This window comes from Arachis stenosperma, chromosome 1 (assembly GCF_014773155.1).
Source record: "Arachis stenosperma cultivar V10309 chromosome 1, arast.V10309.gnm1.PFL2, whole genome shotgun sequence".
Taxonomy (NCBI): Eukaryota; Viridiplantae; Streptophyta; class Magnoliopsida; order Fabales; family Fabaceae; genus Arachis; species Arachis stenosperma.
In genome coordinates, this window is record NC_080377.1 from 135737984 (window position 1) to 135754637 (window position 16654).

Here is a 16654-nt window from a genome sequence, read left to right on the forward strand (position 1 = left end):
AAGCTAATTGCGTTGTATTTAGAGAATCCGAATGTTTAAGTTGATCGAAAAATAAGATTAAAAGTAATAAACTTTGTGATGGTAGGAGATGAGTTGTATAGAAGAGGTGTCAAAGAAATTCTTATGAGATGTTTGAGTAAGTCTGAAGCAATGATTGCTCTTGGAGAGGTTCATAATGGTATTTGTAGAGCACATCAGGCTGGAGAAAGAATGAAACATGTATTACAGTGTAATAGAGTGTTTTGGACAACCATGATCAAAGATTGTATTGAGTATGCAAAGGCATGTCAATAGTATCAGAAACATGGTATAATACAACAATACCTACTGTTGAATTGCATTCGATAATCAAGCCTTGGCCATTTAGGGGTTGGGCTTTGGATTTAATTGGTATGATTCATCCACCATCGTCGAAAAATCATAAATTCATTTTGGTAGCGATTGATTTGTTTACCAAATGGGTACTTTAAAAGAAGTTGGCCAAAATGAGATTATCAATTTTATCGAGAAAAATATTATACATCATTTTGGAATTTCTCAAACTTTAAGTACAAATCAGGGTACAATGTTTATTGGTCGACATATAAGTAATTTTGCACATCGAGAAATATAAAGATGGTGACTTCAACCCCGTATTACGCACAGTCAAATGGCCAGGTTGAGGTTACAAATAAAATTTTTAACAATTTGATTAAGAAACATGTTGGTAGGATGCCACGTAGTTGGCATAAGACATTAAATCAAGTTCTTTGGGCATATCAGAATTTTTCGAGGAGATCAACAAATACTTCGCTTTATAAATTAGTGTATGGTCATGATGCGGTATTGCCTTTTGAAATTAATCTTAATACTATGCGAGTGATGAAGCAAGATGATTTACCAATCGAGGATTATTGGAATGCTATGTTCGATGAGATGAATGAATTAGACAATGAGCGAATTATGGCACTTGATAATCTTGTTCATAAAAAAAAGTAGAGCTCGAATTTATAATCAACATGTGAAGCAAAAAATTTTTGTGGATGGCGAGTTAGTTTTAAAAGTTATTTTACCAATGGAAAAGAAATCAAGGATTGATGGAAAATGGTCTCCTAATTAGGAAGGGACCTTATCAAGTGGTTAAGTTATATTCAGGAAATGCTTATAAAATTAAAATGTCAAAATATGTATAGAAATTAAATCTATTAATAGGAAGTATCTAAAACGATATAGATGTTTTGAAGAAAATATTTACAAAAAAGGGGAGTCCACTTAGATAACATAAAGATGATAAAGAATTCAATAGACAATACAAAAGAACTTGAAAATCTTAGAAATCTTTACTGGTAAGGCTCTAATAATTCTTGCAAGGCAAATCGAAGACACACTCTTTCTTCATCATAAGAACAGTAGACTCCAATCTCTTATGTTCTTCAAGTTGTATCTTCTCATATTTTCTTCTAATTTCGGCTCGAGTGTTCTCCATCTCACATAGTTCTCGAAACATATCTTTCTTCCTCTTTTCAGCTTTTAAGTAAGGACCTTCCAGCAAAGCTTCTTATTCATGAATTTCAGCAAGTTCTCTTTCGGGTTCCTCTCTGTGACGAGTTAGTTGTTCTCGAGTACTGGCAGTATTAGCAACATTTATTTCATACTTTTTGTAAGTTTTTGTGTTAACGCAAAAGAAGTTTCTAGTTGCACAAATTCTGTTTTGATTTCTGTCATTCTTTTCTTGAAGTTAGTGAGCTTGTTGTGTGAGATGAATAAGTTGTTGGCGATTTTCTCAAAAATTTTCACCACTTTTGAGAAGTTGAAAGGAACTCAATATTCGAGAGAAGCACTCAGAATATCAGAGAATATGGAGTTTAAGTCATCTCGATTTATCCATTCATCAATAATATGCTTCAAAAGTTGAAGAATAGCTCCTAGCCCTTCGATAGCATGAGGAGTTAGTTCTTTAGGGAGCCCGTGTCCTGGTGATTCGTCAGTAGCCAATACTGGAGATGGAATTTCTATCTTATGAGAAATACTGAACATAGCAGAAAGAAGCTCATCTAAATCAGCTTCTGGTAGGCTAAAGGTTGTGGCTGATGGAGGTTGATGACTCTGTTGAGGCTGATTAGAAACATGTCCAGCTTGATTGTCAGGATTTGGTGTATTATTGGTTTCTAGACTGGTGTGAGAAGTGGTTTTGCCTATTTCATCGTCTTTTTCAATTGGGATATCTTATTTAGAAGGAGAAGAAATAAGAGTGAGATCGACATTAATTTGGTGAGGAGAAAGTTCTTCTTCCATGGCTTGGACTTTTGGGGGATTTTCTTGATTTGGTTCATTTGAAAAATTTCCCTCTTCGATAGGCTGGACAACTTCTATGACAGGCTGGATGACTTCTTCGATAGGTTGTTCAATTTGTTCATCAGGTTGCTGGTTTCCTTGGTCAGTCTGCAAGTAATGTGATATCACATGGCCACTAGACGAAGACCTCGAAGACTTTTCCTCCTTTTCATCGACTGGAGCTTTTGTTGTCAAAACCAGTGATGGTTTCTGAGGAAGTGTCTCAATTTGAAATTGTTTAATTACAAAATTCGGTTTTAGGTTTTAGGTTTCATTTAAATTCTCTGTAATTTCCTTTTCAGCAAATTATTTTCCTTTTGTAATGTATTCTTTTCCTTTCTTTTGAATTTCAAATTAACAATTTTAATTTCAAAGCATTTCAACTTTGTTAAAGTTTACATTCTATTTCTTTTGCTTTTAAGTTCTTACTTTTTTGCAATTTTTTTTTCTTTTAATTTAAGCATTTAAATTTCAGTTTACACTTCTCTTTTTTCTTGATTCTGTTCAAAGAAGGATCTTTGATGGATAATTTGAAAATTAGTACTCGTAAAGAAGAGTAAGTTTTACTCTTAGATAGTAAATATTAAACCAACTAAAAATCTATATAACACAACTGTATGAGAGTATTCACCTTATTAAAAAGAACAATAATCAAGTAAAATTGTTCCACTAATCACCTTAAATAATCAAAACCCTTGAGCTGTACTCGCCTAACCATCATTATGTCCACAACGCGTACAACACAATGACTATTATTCGCACCCCTTTTTCTTTGTGGCTTTCTTTTTCTCATTGCATGCTCCGTTTTGACTTTTGACTATGAAATTGATTTTAAATTTAGGCAAATGTTCACCATCATTTCCAATTCTTATCTATTCTAATCTGGAAGTTAGGGTGTGCTCCATTTTTTTTTTCAAACACAAGCAACAAATAATACATCTAATTTTCTGGCCTAGGTCTTTCTTTGCATTGTTTGCTAACTTATACTATAGCATTCAGCATGGGAAGATATATTTGAATTGTATTAAATGGAAGAAAAGTAAATGTTAACAGAAATTTAAGAAGCCAAAGAGACAAGATCTAACATCTTTTGTTTTTTTTTTTTTTCTGCACACAAGTTAGAAAAATCACATTTACCAATGGAATTATCAAACACAAATAACAACAGGACAAAGATATACAAAGAATATATATATGTGTGACATTTTGAAAGCTTGCAGCATGTGCCTCCCCCACAACCTTTGCTGACAAGATCACATATTTAACAAAACATTAGTATGCAAACCCTCCAACTCATTTACTTCAGAGGCACCTAACACCCAAATCAAACTCAGAAAACCTAAACTACCCAACTCAAACCCAAGGTAGATATGTATATCAATCAGTTATGCTTCAAAATGCTCCAACCCAAAATTTGCCAGAGAGATTCCAAAAGCCATGCTCTCAAGAATAGTAAGTGGTGAAGGGGGAAATGTGAAATTGAGAAATATACTTTGTATACTCAAACCACTATAGCTTGGCCACTAACCGCATCATGAAGCTGAAGCGAACCATCCTTCATCAAATTTATGCTTAAGCTCTTGAATCTCTCCCTTGAATACTGCCTTGATGCTTTTCTCCAGTCAGTTCCTGTCTTCATCATGGCTACAAATTCGTCATAGCTGATTCGACCATCCTGTGAAAACCAGAAAATCGAAAATTGTTATATAGAATTTCAGAGAATCTTAGCAAGGTTTAGATAGGGTCAGAATCAAATTGGATCATAGTATTGAAAATGCTAGATGAGTTTTAGGTAATCAGAGTTGCTTCCTGAATAATAGCTATAGTTTTAGCCTAGTAGGAAGCACTTGCCACTCGACCCAACAACTATGCATAAATCTAACGAGTTATGAGTTTGAAAGCCAGACCTTGTCAGTGTCGACTTCTCGCATGATGTCATTCAATACATCCTTATCAGTTTCTCCAGTCTCATCCAGCAATGCTTCCTCTAGCTCATCTAACTCAATATAGCCACTCCCATCTTTGTCAAAAAACGTGAATGCTTTGCGGATATGCTCATCATTCTCCATTCTTTGCAAGTGAATCGTCACAGCTACAAACTCTCCATAGTCCAGTACTCCATTCCCATCAACATCAGCCTGAGCCATTGGTAGGAAATAAAAGTATCCTTGAATCACAAATTTTTATTACATTTACAATAACAATTCCACAATTGAGGCATCAATGGCAATTCATTTTCCAACCTATTTAGATGATCAAAGATAACTTAAAAATGAAAAAATTGGTGGTATATGCAGCAGAAGCTAAATCAGTTTAATATCCATAAGTGAAGAACCTCAAATATTATTTTCATAAGCACCACATATCAGTGTAAAAATGAAACCTAAATAAGAACCAATTATCTAGCATATGGCAAGTATAGTTAATAGTGACAACCAAAGAAGTGAAACTGTACCAAACAATTGCATTATAGAAAGGTACACAGTTTGCAGAAGCCTACCACTTCCATCAGCATCCTTATCTCTGGCTCAGCCAATTGCGAACCAACCTTCTTCAACCCGGCCTTAAGTTCCTCGTACGTTACTTTGCCATCTCTGTCAGTATCCATCAATGTAAACATATCTTTGATTATTTCTACCTCTTCAACAGATAAATGTTCAGCAATCACCTGTAGCATTCATTTAAAGCAAACATAAAACACCAAAATAAAAACATTGTATATAGATATTAAGTCATCCATTATGCATAAACCACAATAGATGGTACTAACCCGAAGAGCTCTCTTTTTGAATCTGTTCATCACAGAGAACTGCTTAAGCCTTGTCCTCACAATATCTCCTAACGGAACATTTGAAGCTTTCTTTGCATTCTGTAGCCAGGAATGTTCTGCAACCATAATGACAGCAAATATCTTGAATCACTTTCTATAAACATTAAACTGAATCTCAATAAATTAACATTTTTTAACACAAATACACAATGAATAGAAATATCTCCCAACGACAGAAGTTGTGCAAATCAATTTTAAGAGGGGGGTTATACAATTATCACATAAATCCCTAAAACATTTTGGGGGACAAAATGGATGGGCCAATATCTGGAACCAAATGCAACACAACTGAGTGACTCACCAAGAACCTGCTCCGCTGTCAACCGCTTCTTAGGATCAGGCTCCAGCATCTGCCTCACGAGGCTCTTAGCACTATCTGATATCTGCGGCCATGGCTCCCTCTTGAAGTCAATCACTCCCCTCAAAATTGCTAATGCAACCCCTTGTTCGGTCTCTGCAAAAAAAAACCCCATAAAAACAAAATTAAACTCAAAAACAAAACATGCCATGAAAATCTTTCCAAACTTCTTAAAATCGTTGGCAGTTAATTACAAATCAAATAGACAAATACACATCTCACACAGAGTTTCTTTCGGACTTACAAGTTAGAAGACACGCACTCATTTTAGCATGTTGCCAGATTCAACTTGTATATAGATCTTCTAATCATAGAATTCAGATACTCGGTGATAAACCATTTCTCGATTAGTAGAGAGACATAAATAGACAAAAGAGTAAATAAATCACCTGCCCAAAACGGAGGAACTCCACACAACAAAATATAAAGAATGACGCCAGCACTCCACACATCCACTTCGGGCCCATAGTTCCTCTTCAATACCTCCGGCGCCATATAGTACGGACTCCCAACGATCTCCGTAAACCTCTCTCCTGCAAAAACAAAACCATAACTGTCATCAGAACCGCCACAACTGCCACATACATTGATTGATTTTGAAACCGAAACAGTGCTTACCAGGCTTGAAGAACACGGAGAGTCCAAAGTCAATGGCCTTAAGAACCGAGTTCTCCTTCTTATTCGCAAACAAGAAATTCTCCGGCTTCAGGTCCCGATGCATGACACCGTTGACGTGGCACATCCTCACCACCTCTGCAATTGTCCTTGCCACGTTCGCCGCCGCGCGCTCGCTGTAGTGTCCTCTCGCCACGATCCGGTCAAAAAGCTCGCCGCCAGCACAAAGCTCCATCACAAGGTGAACGTTCTCGTCGTCCTCGTAAGTCGCCCTCAACTTCACCACGTTCGGGTGGTCAGGAAGCGCGTTCATGATCGCCACCTCCCGCCGGACGTCTTCCACGTCCACGGCGGTGCGAAGTTTCCGCTTCGAGATGGACTTGCAGGCTAGCTCCTGCTTTGTTTCCCGGTCCGTACAAAGGTACGTGATCCCGAACTCGCCCCGGCCCAGTTCACGACCCAAAACATACTTGTCCGTGATTCTGGTCCGGTGCGGGCCCACCGGAATCACGTCTTTCAGCACACGGATCGGGGCTGGGGAGTGCCGTAGTAGGCCTTCCTCAGCGAATGGGTTCGGGCGGGTTTTCTTGTCCTTACGGCCCTGGCCGTTGGGGTTTTTGTTGTTGTTCTCGTCAGAAACGGCGTCGTTTCCTCGCACGCATGCGTTGCAGTTGCCCATGGAGGTTTCTTAGAGGTTGCAAGTTCAGAGCATGAGAGAGAGAGAGAGGGGGGTTTCTCGGGTTTTTGGAGATGACGTGACGTGTGTTTGAGTTTGTCGTGTTGTTGCCGCCGTCGGCCAGCGAGTTTTCCGGCGAGAATAAGAGATACAGACAGAGAGAAAAAAGGAGATAGAAGTGAGGAGAAAAGTCTATGCTGAAATTTTAGTAGGATTTTGTTTACAGGTGGAATTTATTTTTTTTCCTTGTATAAAGTTTTAGATTTTTTATTCTTTTTGTTTTCCTTTTCTTTTTCGTAGAATTTTTATTTGGATTCTAATGAACGAACAAAACACAACAACTCCACAAGTTGCGTTTTGGGACTGAGTTGACTGGGGAAAAACTTGTTTGACTCCGTGCATGATGATTACCGCTCGCTTGTGCGTGTGCGTTTTTTTTAGTTAAGAATGAAATTTAATTTTTTTTGGGATGAAAATGAAGAGTTTATATTATTTGAGTTATAATTTATTAAGAGTATGTTTAAAATGAACACAATATTTATGTGTTTATTAGATTATTTAAATTTTTTTAATTTTTAATTTTTACTTTAAAAAATAAAGTATGATTTATTATTTTTGAATGATTTCTCTTTTATATTTTCTTTTAATCTTACCTACGAAATAAATGGTAAGAAATTATATTTTATTCTTAAAATGAAATTTAAAATTTAGAAGATCTAAATTTCATATTCATATATATCATTAGATTTTATTAAATAAAAATTAAAGGCTAATATAAAAAAAGAGATTGACGGACTCTAATAAATACAAAATATTTTAGTACATAAATAAATACTTTAAATGACAATAATTTAATACACAGTATTTTAAATGACAACAGAATTTTTTATTCTTAAATAATTAAATATAACACATAAATATAAAAAATATGAGTATTCTTTATTTATTAAAATTAATTATTATGCACAAAATTTTTATAATATTAAAAAATTATATTAAATAATATTTTAAACGGTAACATAAAAATATAAAATAATTAAAATTTTATTTTATATTATCTGATAAATAATTAAATTATTATATTCAAAATTTATTAACTAACTATTTTTGTTAAAAATATTATATAATATAATTTTTTATTAAAATATTTTTAAAATATAATTTATTTAAAATATTACATATAATATATAACAATATTAATTTTTAATTTTTTTTAAAAAATAAAATAAATTATATAATTTTAAATACATACCTATTACATTTTATATTTACTTATATGAATAAGATTAAACTAATCAAATTTAAGTAATTAAAAATTTTATGTTATTTTCTCTCTCTCCCTATTGTTATTCTTTTAATTTTTTTAATATAAATAATCAAGCCGTTTTATTTTTAAGGTGATGATGTTATTAAATTATTAGTGTGCTTGGCTTAAGGTTAAAAAAATTGTGAATATTTTGTGAAAAAATTTTATATATCAAATTCGTCCGTTTAATATTATAATTGGTTAAAGTTATTTTAAATGTTTTCAAAAATAAATTACAATTACCTTTGCTTTATAATATATAGAGTAAACTACCATTTGTACTCACGAAAGTTGAAAATGCTGACATATCTACCCATAAAAAAAAAGAAATTACTATTTGTACCCATAAAAAATAGTTTTTACAAGTAAAATTATCCAAACTCTAAAAAATTACCTAAAACCTCTAAATTACCCTTATCTTCATTACCACACCACCTCCTTCACCCAATCACATTTCTAACCTAACCTTCTTCACCCAGCCGCTAGCAACCCTAGAGCCACAGTGCTCCCTTCTCCTCTTTTCACCGCCGACCACCCTCACCTACCGGGGCTACATTCTCCTCATCACCGAACCAGTGTCCCTGACGGGCCACCGCGCCAGCCGCCACTACCGCAGTCCCCTTTGCGAACCAAAATCGCGGTGAGCTTTCTCTCTCTCTTTCTGTCTCTTTCACCATTTTTTTTCTCCCAGAAAAAGTGAATCCAAATACATGAAGCTTCTGTGTTTGATTGTTCAGATTTGATCTTCTCTCCTCACTCTCTTCACACCTTGAATCTGTGTTCTTTTTCGTCCTATTTCTATTAACTTTCTCCATGACATCCTTTTCAATATTTTGTTCCCTCAAACAGCTTCATATTCAGCTGAAACCAAGATCCAATTTTGACTCTCACCCATCGTCATCCATTTCAAATCCCTCTCTGGGTTGATTTTGATTCCTCCAAAGGTGAAGGTTATGGTGATGAAGGAGTGGCAATGAGGTGGTTTATGGCATAAGTGGTTTATGGCAGAGAAATGGAGATTTTGTCGGAGAGGAGTCGGGCTATGGTGGCCCACCCACTTGTTGCCGAACCGAGCGTGACGATCCACCTGTGGGTGAAGGCCTAATACTCCACCTGTGGGGAGAGCTGGTTGCACCATCAGAGCCTGCAAAAATGGGTTGGTTCATGAACCTGTAATGAAGAACAAAGCAAAGAGGTAGATATAACAATGGCAGGGATCAGGCAGTGACGGTAGTGGTTCTACGACGTGGAAAGAGGTGAAGAGGGTTGGCTATGACAGAGATAAGGTAGCGTAAAGAGGAGGGTCTTTAACGCAGTAGGCTCTGGTTCGAAGTCGATGGTGATGGTGGCGAGGAGAAGCTGGCGACGAGCTCATAAAATGGAAGGAGAGAGAAGATGGGTTAATGGTGGTGGTGGCAGTGGTGGGAAAAAGATGAGAACATTGAGAAAGAGAAAGGAGGGGGGAGGGGAGGAGATGACAGTGGTAGTGGTAGAGAGAAGGGTAGTTTAGGGATTTAAATTAATTTTTTAGAGTTTGGATAATTTTACTTGTAAAAACTATTTTTTATGAGTACAAATGGTAATTTCTTTTTTTATAGGTAAATATGTCAACATTTTCAACTTTCGTGAATACAAATGATAGTTTACTCTAATATATATTTAGAAGCTAATTTATATTCTCCCTTTACATAGAAATAGTAAATATTTATGCTTTGTATTAGGAATAAAATGTCAACAATTATGATAATAATATAATTTGTTTGAGAATTAAAATTTAAAATCTGAATCAAATAAAAGATATTATATTCTTGTGCGATAATTTTCAAAAACAGATTAGAATAACTTAAAATAAGTTAGAATTCTTTTATTTTAAATAAAAGTGAAAATATTGTAGTATTATATTCTAAACTTACTCATATCTTTAGCGTTTAAACTTTAAAAAATTCGGGTAAGTACTGTTTTGGTCCCTAAAATTTAGGGTCAGAATCGAAATCGTCCCTCTTCTAATTTTGGATTTAAAATCATCCTTAATATATTTTTTATTAAAATCATCCTTTTTATTAAAATTTTTAATTTAATTCCTAAACTACCCCTGTTACGGTGGGTAACCGGAGATTGATGAGCTAAATGGTGTAGGTTAGCCCAAATGTATGAAGGAGGAGGATTCCGAATGGATCTGCAACTCGGGGGCCTCCGTCCGACTTGTTCGCGTGAGGAGATGGGGGTGGTACCTGCAAAGACACTCCGATGCCTAAGTTAGCAAGAGTGTGAGCAGGTCTAGAGAGTATTGGACTTAGAGATACCTGAGGGGTATCAGCGTATTTATAGTGGTGAACCAATAACCACTGTTGGAGTAGTGCCACCCTTTTAGGGTGTTAACCGTCCCTTTATCTTAGGGAGGTTAAGATATGGCTCTGTAAAGTAGTTAGAGAGATTCTTGGGGCAATTACTCTTTTGAATGAGTGTTTATCTGCCAGCTAACCCTCGTACCCGACTTCTTTAGAGCAAGTCGTGGTGAGTACCGACTTCATAAGACGAAGATTGGTACTGGGTGAGGCCCAACCCTTTGGATTAGACCTTTTGCTTGATCATGGGCCTTTATTATTGGGTCAGGGTATTAACAACCCCTATTCCTATTTTAATAATAAAAATTATAAAATTAAAAAAAAAAAACAAAACGCGTGTTTGGAGAAGGGGGGAGAGAAAACGTGTGGGTGGGGGGTATACGAAGGTGCAGGGGCAGGGGAAGGGAGGGGAAGGGAAGGGGGGAGGGGGATGGCGTCGGGGAGGGAGCAGCTCGTTGCTGCCGTCAGACCCTGTCGCCACCGTTCGTACTTCATTCGTCGCCACCATCGTGCCTCGCCAATTCCACCGCCGCACCGCCGCCTGCCGCTTCTTCTTCTTCTTCTTCCCTTCTTCTTCTTCTTCTTCCCTTATTATTATTATTGTTGTTGTTGTTGTTGTTGTTGTTGTTGTTGTTGTTGTTGTTGATTTGTTGCTGATTTGTGGAATATTATTGTTACTTTCTGTTTCTGATTTGTTGATTTGGAGAAGGGAGAGACGGGGAGGGAGAGGGGACGCGGGGTGGGGGAATGGGAAGACGGGGAGGGGGAGGGGGTGGGGGAAGGGAAGACGGGGAGGGGGGTGACGCGGGGAGGGGGTGGGGGTGCGGGGAAGGGAAAACGGGGAGGAGGTGGGGGTGGGGGGAGGGGAGGCAGGGAGGGGGAGGGGGAAGGGGTTTAGGGGGGAGGGGGACGGCAGCGGCGTTGGTGGTGGTGCTGGTGGTTCTGGTGGTGGTGTTAGTGGAGGTTGTGGCGGATGTGTTGGTGTTGGTGGTGGTGGTGGTGGAGGAAGTAATTATGTTGATAGTGATGAGGGTATTTTTGTCAAAAAAAAAATTAAAAGGACAATTTTAATACGAAAAAAAATATTAAGGACGATTTTAAATCCAAAATTAGAAGAGGGACGAAATTGATTCTAGTGCTAAACTTTAAGGACCAAAATTCTACTTACCCCAAAAATTTATTAGGTGTTAATGATACACGCAAAAAGTAATAAAGTAATTCATAATAATTTATTTTATTCAAATAATATATGTTAAGTCATGTCTTAAGAGTTTTAAATTATTTGCTTAATTATCTTAGCTTTAAATCATTGTCCATTTGGACTAATTTTAAACTCAACCAAATATAACTCTCCTATACTTAACTATTGAAACTGTACATGAAATTTATTTGGGTATGAATTACCTCCACCATTAAAAAATATTAAAAAATTTAATTAAAAAAATAAAAAAATATTTAAAAATAATAAAAAAATATATTATTATAAATATATAATTATAAATATTATATATATGAAACTATAAATGTTAAATTTAAAAAATAATTTTAAATCATTATCTAATTAATATTACTATAAAATAAATATAAATAAAAAGGACTAGAAGAGAGAATTATGAGATGACATATATATTAAAAAATATAAAAAATAAAAAAACATATACTAATCCTATATCAGTCACTATATTACACACATATATGATACATATACATAGTTGATATATATTATTTATTCAATTTTTCTAACAAAATAAAAAAATATCTTATGTATTATATATAATATTTTAAACAAACTATATTTTAACAAATATTTGATAAAAAGTTATATTACATAATAATATTTTTAATAAAAATAGTTAGTTAATAAATATTGAATATAATAATTTAATTATTTATCAAGTAATATAAAATAAAATTTAATTATTTTATATTTTTATGTTGCAGTTTAAAATATCATTTTAATATAATTTTTTAATATTATAAAAAATTTATGCATAATAATTAATTTTAATGAATAAAAAATATTTATATTTTTTGTATTTATATATTTTATATTTTTAATTACGTAAATTTGATTAGTTTAACTCTTACTAATATAAGTAAATATATAATATGATAGGCATGTATTTAAAATTATATTTTTATTTTGTTTTTCTAAAAAAATTGAAAAAATGAAAAAGTTAATATTTTTATGTATTATGTATAATATTTTAAATAAATTATATTTTTAAAATATTTTCATGAAAAATTATATTGCATAATAATATCTTTAACAGAAGTAGTTAGTTAATAAATTTTAAATATAATAATATAATTATTTATCAAGTAATGTAAAATAAAATTTAAATTATTTTATATTTTTGTGTTACATTTTAAAATATCATTTTAATATATTTTTTTAATATTATAAAATTTTTCATAATAATTAATCTTAATGAATATAAAATATTCATATATTTTGTGTTTATATATTTATATTTAATTATTTAAGAATAAAATATTCTATTATCTTTTAAAGTATTGTGTATTAAAATATTGTCATTATATTAAATTATATTAAAATGATATTTTGCATTTATTAAAGTTCATCAATACTCTTTTTTTATATTAGCCTTTAATTTTCATCTAATAAAATTTAATAGTCTATATAAATTAATGTGGCACATCCAATCAGCACATAATTGTTGTGCTCATTTTAGACATACTTGTATTGTTAGCCATTTATGTATTTTTTTTGTCTAAATTTAATATTTAAAAATTATAACAAAAATATTTTGTCTTTAACATTTAGGATAAGTCTTAAAATTATCTCTAACATTTAAATCAAGTCTCTAACATGTTGATATTATCTCAATATTGTTCTACTTGTTAACAAAATTGATGGTAGAACAAAATTGAGACAATTTTAAAACATTAAAAACTTAAATTGGATGAAAACATTAAGGGCAAAAAAGATACATTACTCTTATAAGAATTACCAAATCAAGAAAAATAAAAGTAAATTTTAATAAAATAAATTACATTATGAATTCAATATTTTTACTCATCATAAAATAATTCTAGAATAACTACTAGATAAACTTCCGAAAAAAAAAAACTAAGTATGATACATATCTAATAAAGCATAAATTATACTGTTTTGTCTTTTAATGTATCAAACTTTTTTTAATGTTTAATTTAAATAAATTTTATTTTTAACTTAGAAATAAATTTTAATTTTATTTTTCAATAATATCAATTTTTTATGATACGTAATTATTTAACTATTTTTTAATTTCGTCTAAGTAAATTACACTTAATCACATTACTTTCATTCTAAATAAATTTATTATTTTTAATTTTACTCTAAAATATTTTTATTCATAATGAAATATTCATAAAATGACTAGTACAAAACTTGTGAAAGAAAAAAGAATATAGTACATATATAATAAAATATAAATTATATCTTTTGTCTTTAATATACTGAAATTTTTTAATATTTAATTTAGTTAAATTTTATTTTTAATTTTAAAATAAATTTTAAGTATAATAATCTAATTAATTTTCAAGTAATATAAAATAAAATTTAATTATTTTATATTTTTATGTTTTAGTTTAAAATATTATTTTAATATAATTTTTTTAATATTATTAAAAAATTTCTTATATAATAATTAATCCTAATAATAAAAATACTTATATTTTTTGTATTTATCTATTATATATTTTTTGAAACAAAACATTTCCACTTTTATATAATGAAATATGTGATAATCTTCTTAATATGTATTTATATATATACTATCTATTAATTATTTTATATATTAAATAATTATAATAATGTAATAACATTAAATTAGATAACATATTAAATTTGTTACATTAAAATTAAAAAAATTATATATTTTACTCTTGAATTTAACAAAATATATTTTTAATAAATTATATATGATGAAAAATATTTTGAAAAAGACATTTGTACATCAATTTCTATATATATAATTATAAATATTATAAATATAAAACTATAAATGTTAAATTTAAAAATAATTTTAAATTATTATCTACTTAATATTACCACAAAATAAATTTGAATAAGAAAGACTAGAGAAGAGAGTCATGAGATGACATATACATATATATTAGAAAATCTAAAAAATAAAAGAATATATACCAATCTTATATCAGTTACTATTATATACACACATATAATACATATACGTAGTTGATATATATTTATTTAGATTTTCTAAAAAATTTAGAAAAAAATATTTTCATGTATTATATATAATATTTTAAATAAACTATATCTTGACAAATATTTGATAAAAAATTATATTATATAATAATATTTTTAACAAAAATAGTTAGTTAATAAGTATTGAATATAATAATCTAATTATTTATCAAATAATATAAAATAAAATTAATTATTTTATATTTTTTTTATTGCAATTTAAAATATCGTTTTAATATAATTTTTTAATATTATAAAAAAAATTTGTATAATAATTAATTTTAATGGATAAAAATATTTATATTTTTTATATTTATATGTTTTATATTTTTTATTACGTAAATTTGATTAGTTTAGGTCTTTCTAATATAAGTAAATATATAATATGATAGGCATGTATTTAAAGTTATATTATTTATTTCGTTTTTCTAAAAAAATGAAAAAATATAAAAAAAGTTAATATTTTTATGTATTATATATAATATTTTAAATAAATTATATTTTTAAAATATTTTGATACAAAATTAGTTAGTTAATAAATTTTGAATATAATAATCTAATTATTTGTGAAGTAATATAAAATAAAATGTTAATTATTTTATATTTTTATATTACAGATTAAAATATTATTTTAATATAATTTTTTAATATTATAAAAAATTTTTGCATAATAATTAATCTCAATGAATAAAAAATACTCATATATTTTATATTTAAATATTTTATATTTAATTATTTAAAAATAAAAGATTTTATTCTCTTTTAAAGTATTGTATATTAAAATATTGTCAATTAAAGTATTTATTTATTTATTAAAATATTATGTATTTATTAGGATATTTTGTATTTATTAGAGTCTATCAATATTTTTTTATATTAATTTTTTATTTTTATCTAATAAAATTTAATAATTTATATAAATATGGCATATCCAATAAACACATAATTATTATGCTTATTTTAAACATACCCTAGTTAATGTATTTTGATTAACTTTTCAATTGAGTTTACCAAAATTTAATGTTTGGTTATTTTTATAAAAAAAAATATTTAGTGGCAAAATTTACCAAACTATTACGGTTGGGTGGGGTTTTGACACTTGGAAACACTTGGTGCTTTAGGAACTAAAGAGAAACATTTGAGACCTTCAGTTTTGCCCCTGAAAAGAAATTTAATATCTACGAGACTACAATTATACTACTATTTTTTATTTTATAACTCTTACATATAATTGTAATTTTATTTTGAATACTTTTTTATTATAAATAGAGTAAGAATTTGTAATTTGTAAGTATTCAAATAAGGGAGAATAAAAAATAAGAGATAATTTAAGAATTAAGAGCAGATGGACGGATGAGGAGTGTTTTATTAGACACTTTGATTTTAATTTACAAATGCTAATTTTATGCCGCGATTTCTTTACACACTAAAATCCGGATACTTTTTATCTTCGCAATCCTCTTTATTCAATGGTATATTGTTAGTTGGATAATTAGCTTATTAATTATAGATATTAGTTTGTCATAGTCAGGTTAGTAAAATTAGTTATTCTCACTTACATGTATGTATATATATGTGACAGCAAGATTTGGAATAGTTAAGAAAAGTAAATAAAAATACTGAAGGCATTCTTTGCCTCCAATTTTCTCTCTTTCGAAATATCTCTCTCACCTTCTACAATTCCCTTTTTCTTCTAATCACCAATCGATTCAATCATAGACGCATAACACAGCAGTTTTAACATGGTGCGGTGAGTGTTCCATGGATTGAATCCTTCATTTCTTTTCTGTACTTTCTTTGTACTTTCTTTGTACTCCCACCTCTTAATTTCTTCTCTTTCCTTAAACCTACACTATAGAGTTTGATGAGAGTTTCTCACTCCACGATCTTGTGATTTTGCTGTGATGAGAACTCCGATCAACGGGATTAAGGGAAGAAGATTCTGAATCGATCATTTACTAGATTTATTGATCAAAGATTTCAATTCCTACTCCA

The 16654-nt window shown here is 30.5% G+C and overlaps 2 protein-coding genes across 2 annotated transcripts; one reads left to right on the forward strand and one right to left on the reverse strand.

Annotated features, from left to right (window-relative positions):
• The first annotated feature begins 615 nt into the window (after nucleotides 1-615).
• Nucleotides 616-978, forward strand: LOC130935596 (uncharacterized). Its single transcript, XM_057865415.1, has one exon. It carries the CDS (start codon nucleotides 616-618, stop codon nucleotides 976-978), a length of 363 nt encoding a protein of 120 aa, XP_057721398.1.
• Nucleotides 979-3389: 2411 nt separating this feature from the next.
• Nucleotides 3390-7030, reverse strand: LOC130938212 (calcium-dependent protein kinase 10-like). Its single transcript, XM_057867138.1, has 7 exons — nucleotides 6120-7030; nucleotides 5891-6034; nucleotides 5445-5597; nucleotides 5084-5199; nucleotides 4814-4981; nucleotides 4221-4451; nucleotides 3390-3988 (listed from the first exon to the last, which is right to left on the reverse strand). Exons 1-7 carry the CDS (start codon nucleotides 6793-6795, stop codon nucleotides 3815-3817), a joined length of 1662 nt encoding a protein of 553 aa, XP_057723121.1. The 5' UTR covers nucleotides 6796-7030; the 3' UTR covers nucleotides 3390-3814.
• Nucleotides 7031-16654: the final 9624 nt, after the last annotated feature.

Excerpts from the sequence above, each read along its gene's own strand:
- LOC130935596 (XM_057865415.1), top strand. The coding sequence starts at position 616 with ATGGTGACTTCAACCCCGTATTACGCACAGTCAAATGGCCAGGTTGAG.
- LOC130938212 (XM_057867138.1), bottom strand. The coding sequence starts at position 6,795 with ATGGGCAACTGCAACGCATGCGTGCGAGGAAACGACGCCGTTTCTGAC. Across the intron at positions 6,035-6,119 it reads CTCCGTGTTCTTCAAGCCTG|GAGAGAGGTTTACGGAGATC; the intron begins GTAAGCACTGTT and ends TTGTTTTTGCAG. Across the intron at positions 4,452-4,813 it reads TAAGGATGCTGATGGAAGTG|GCTGATGTTGATGGGAATGG; the intron begins GTAGGCTTCTGC and ends CCAATGGCTCAG.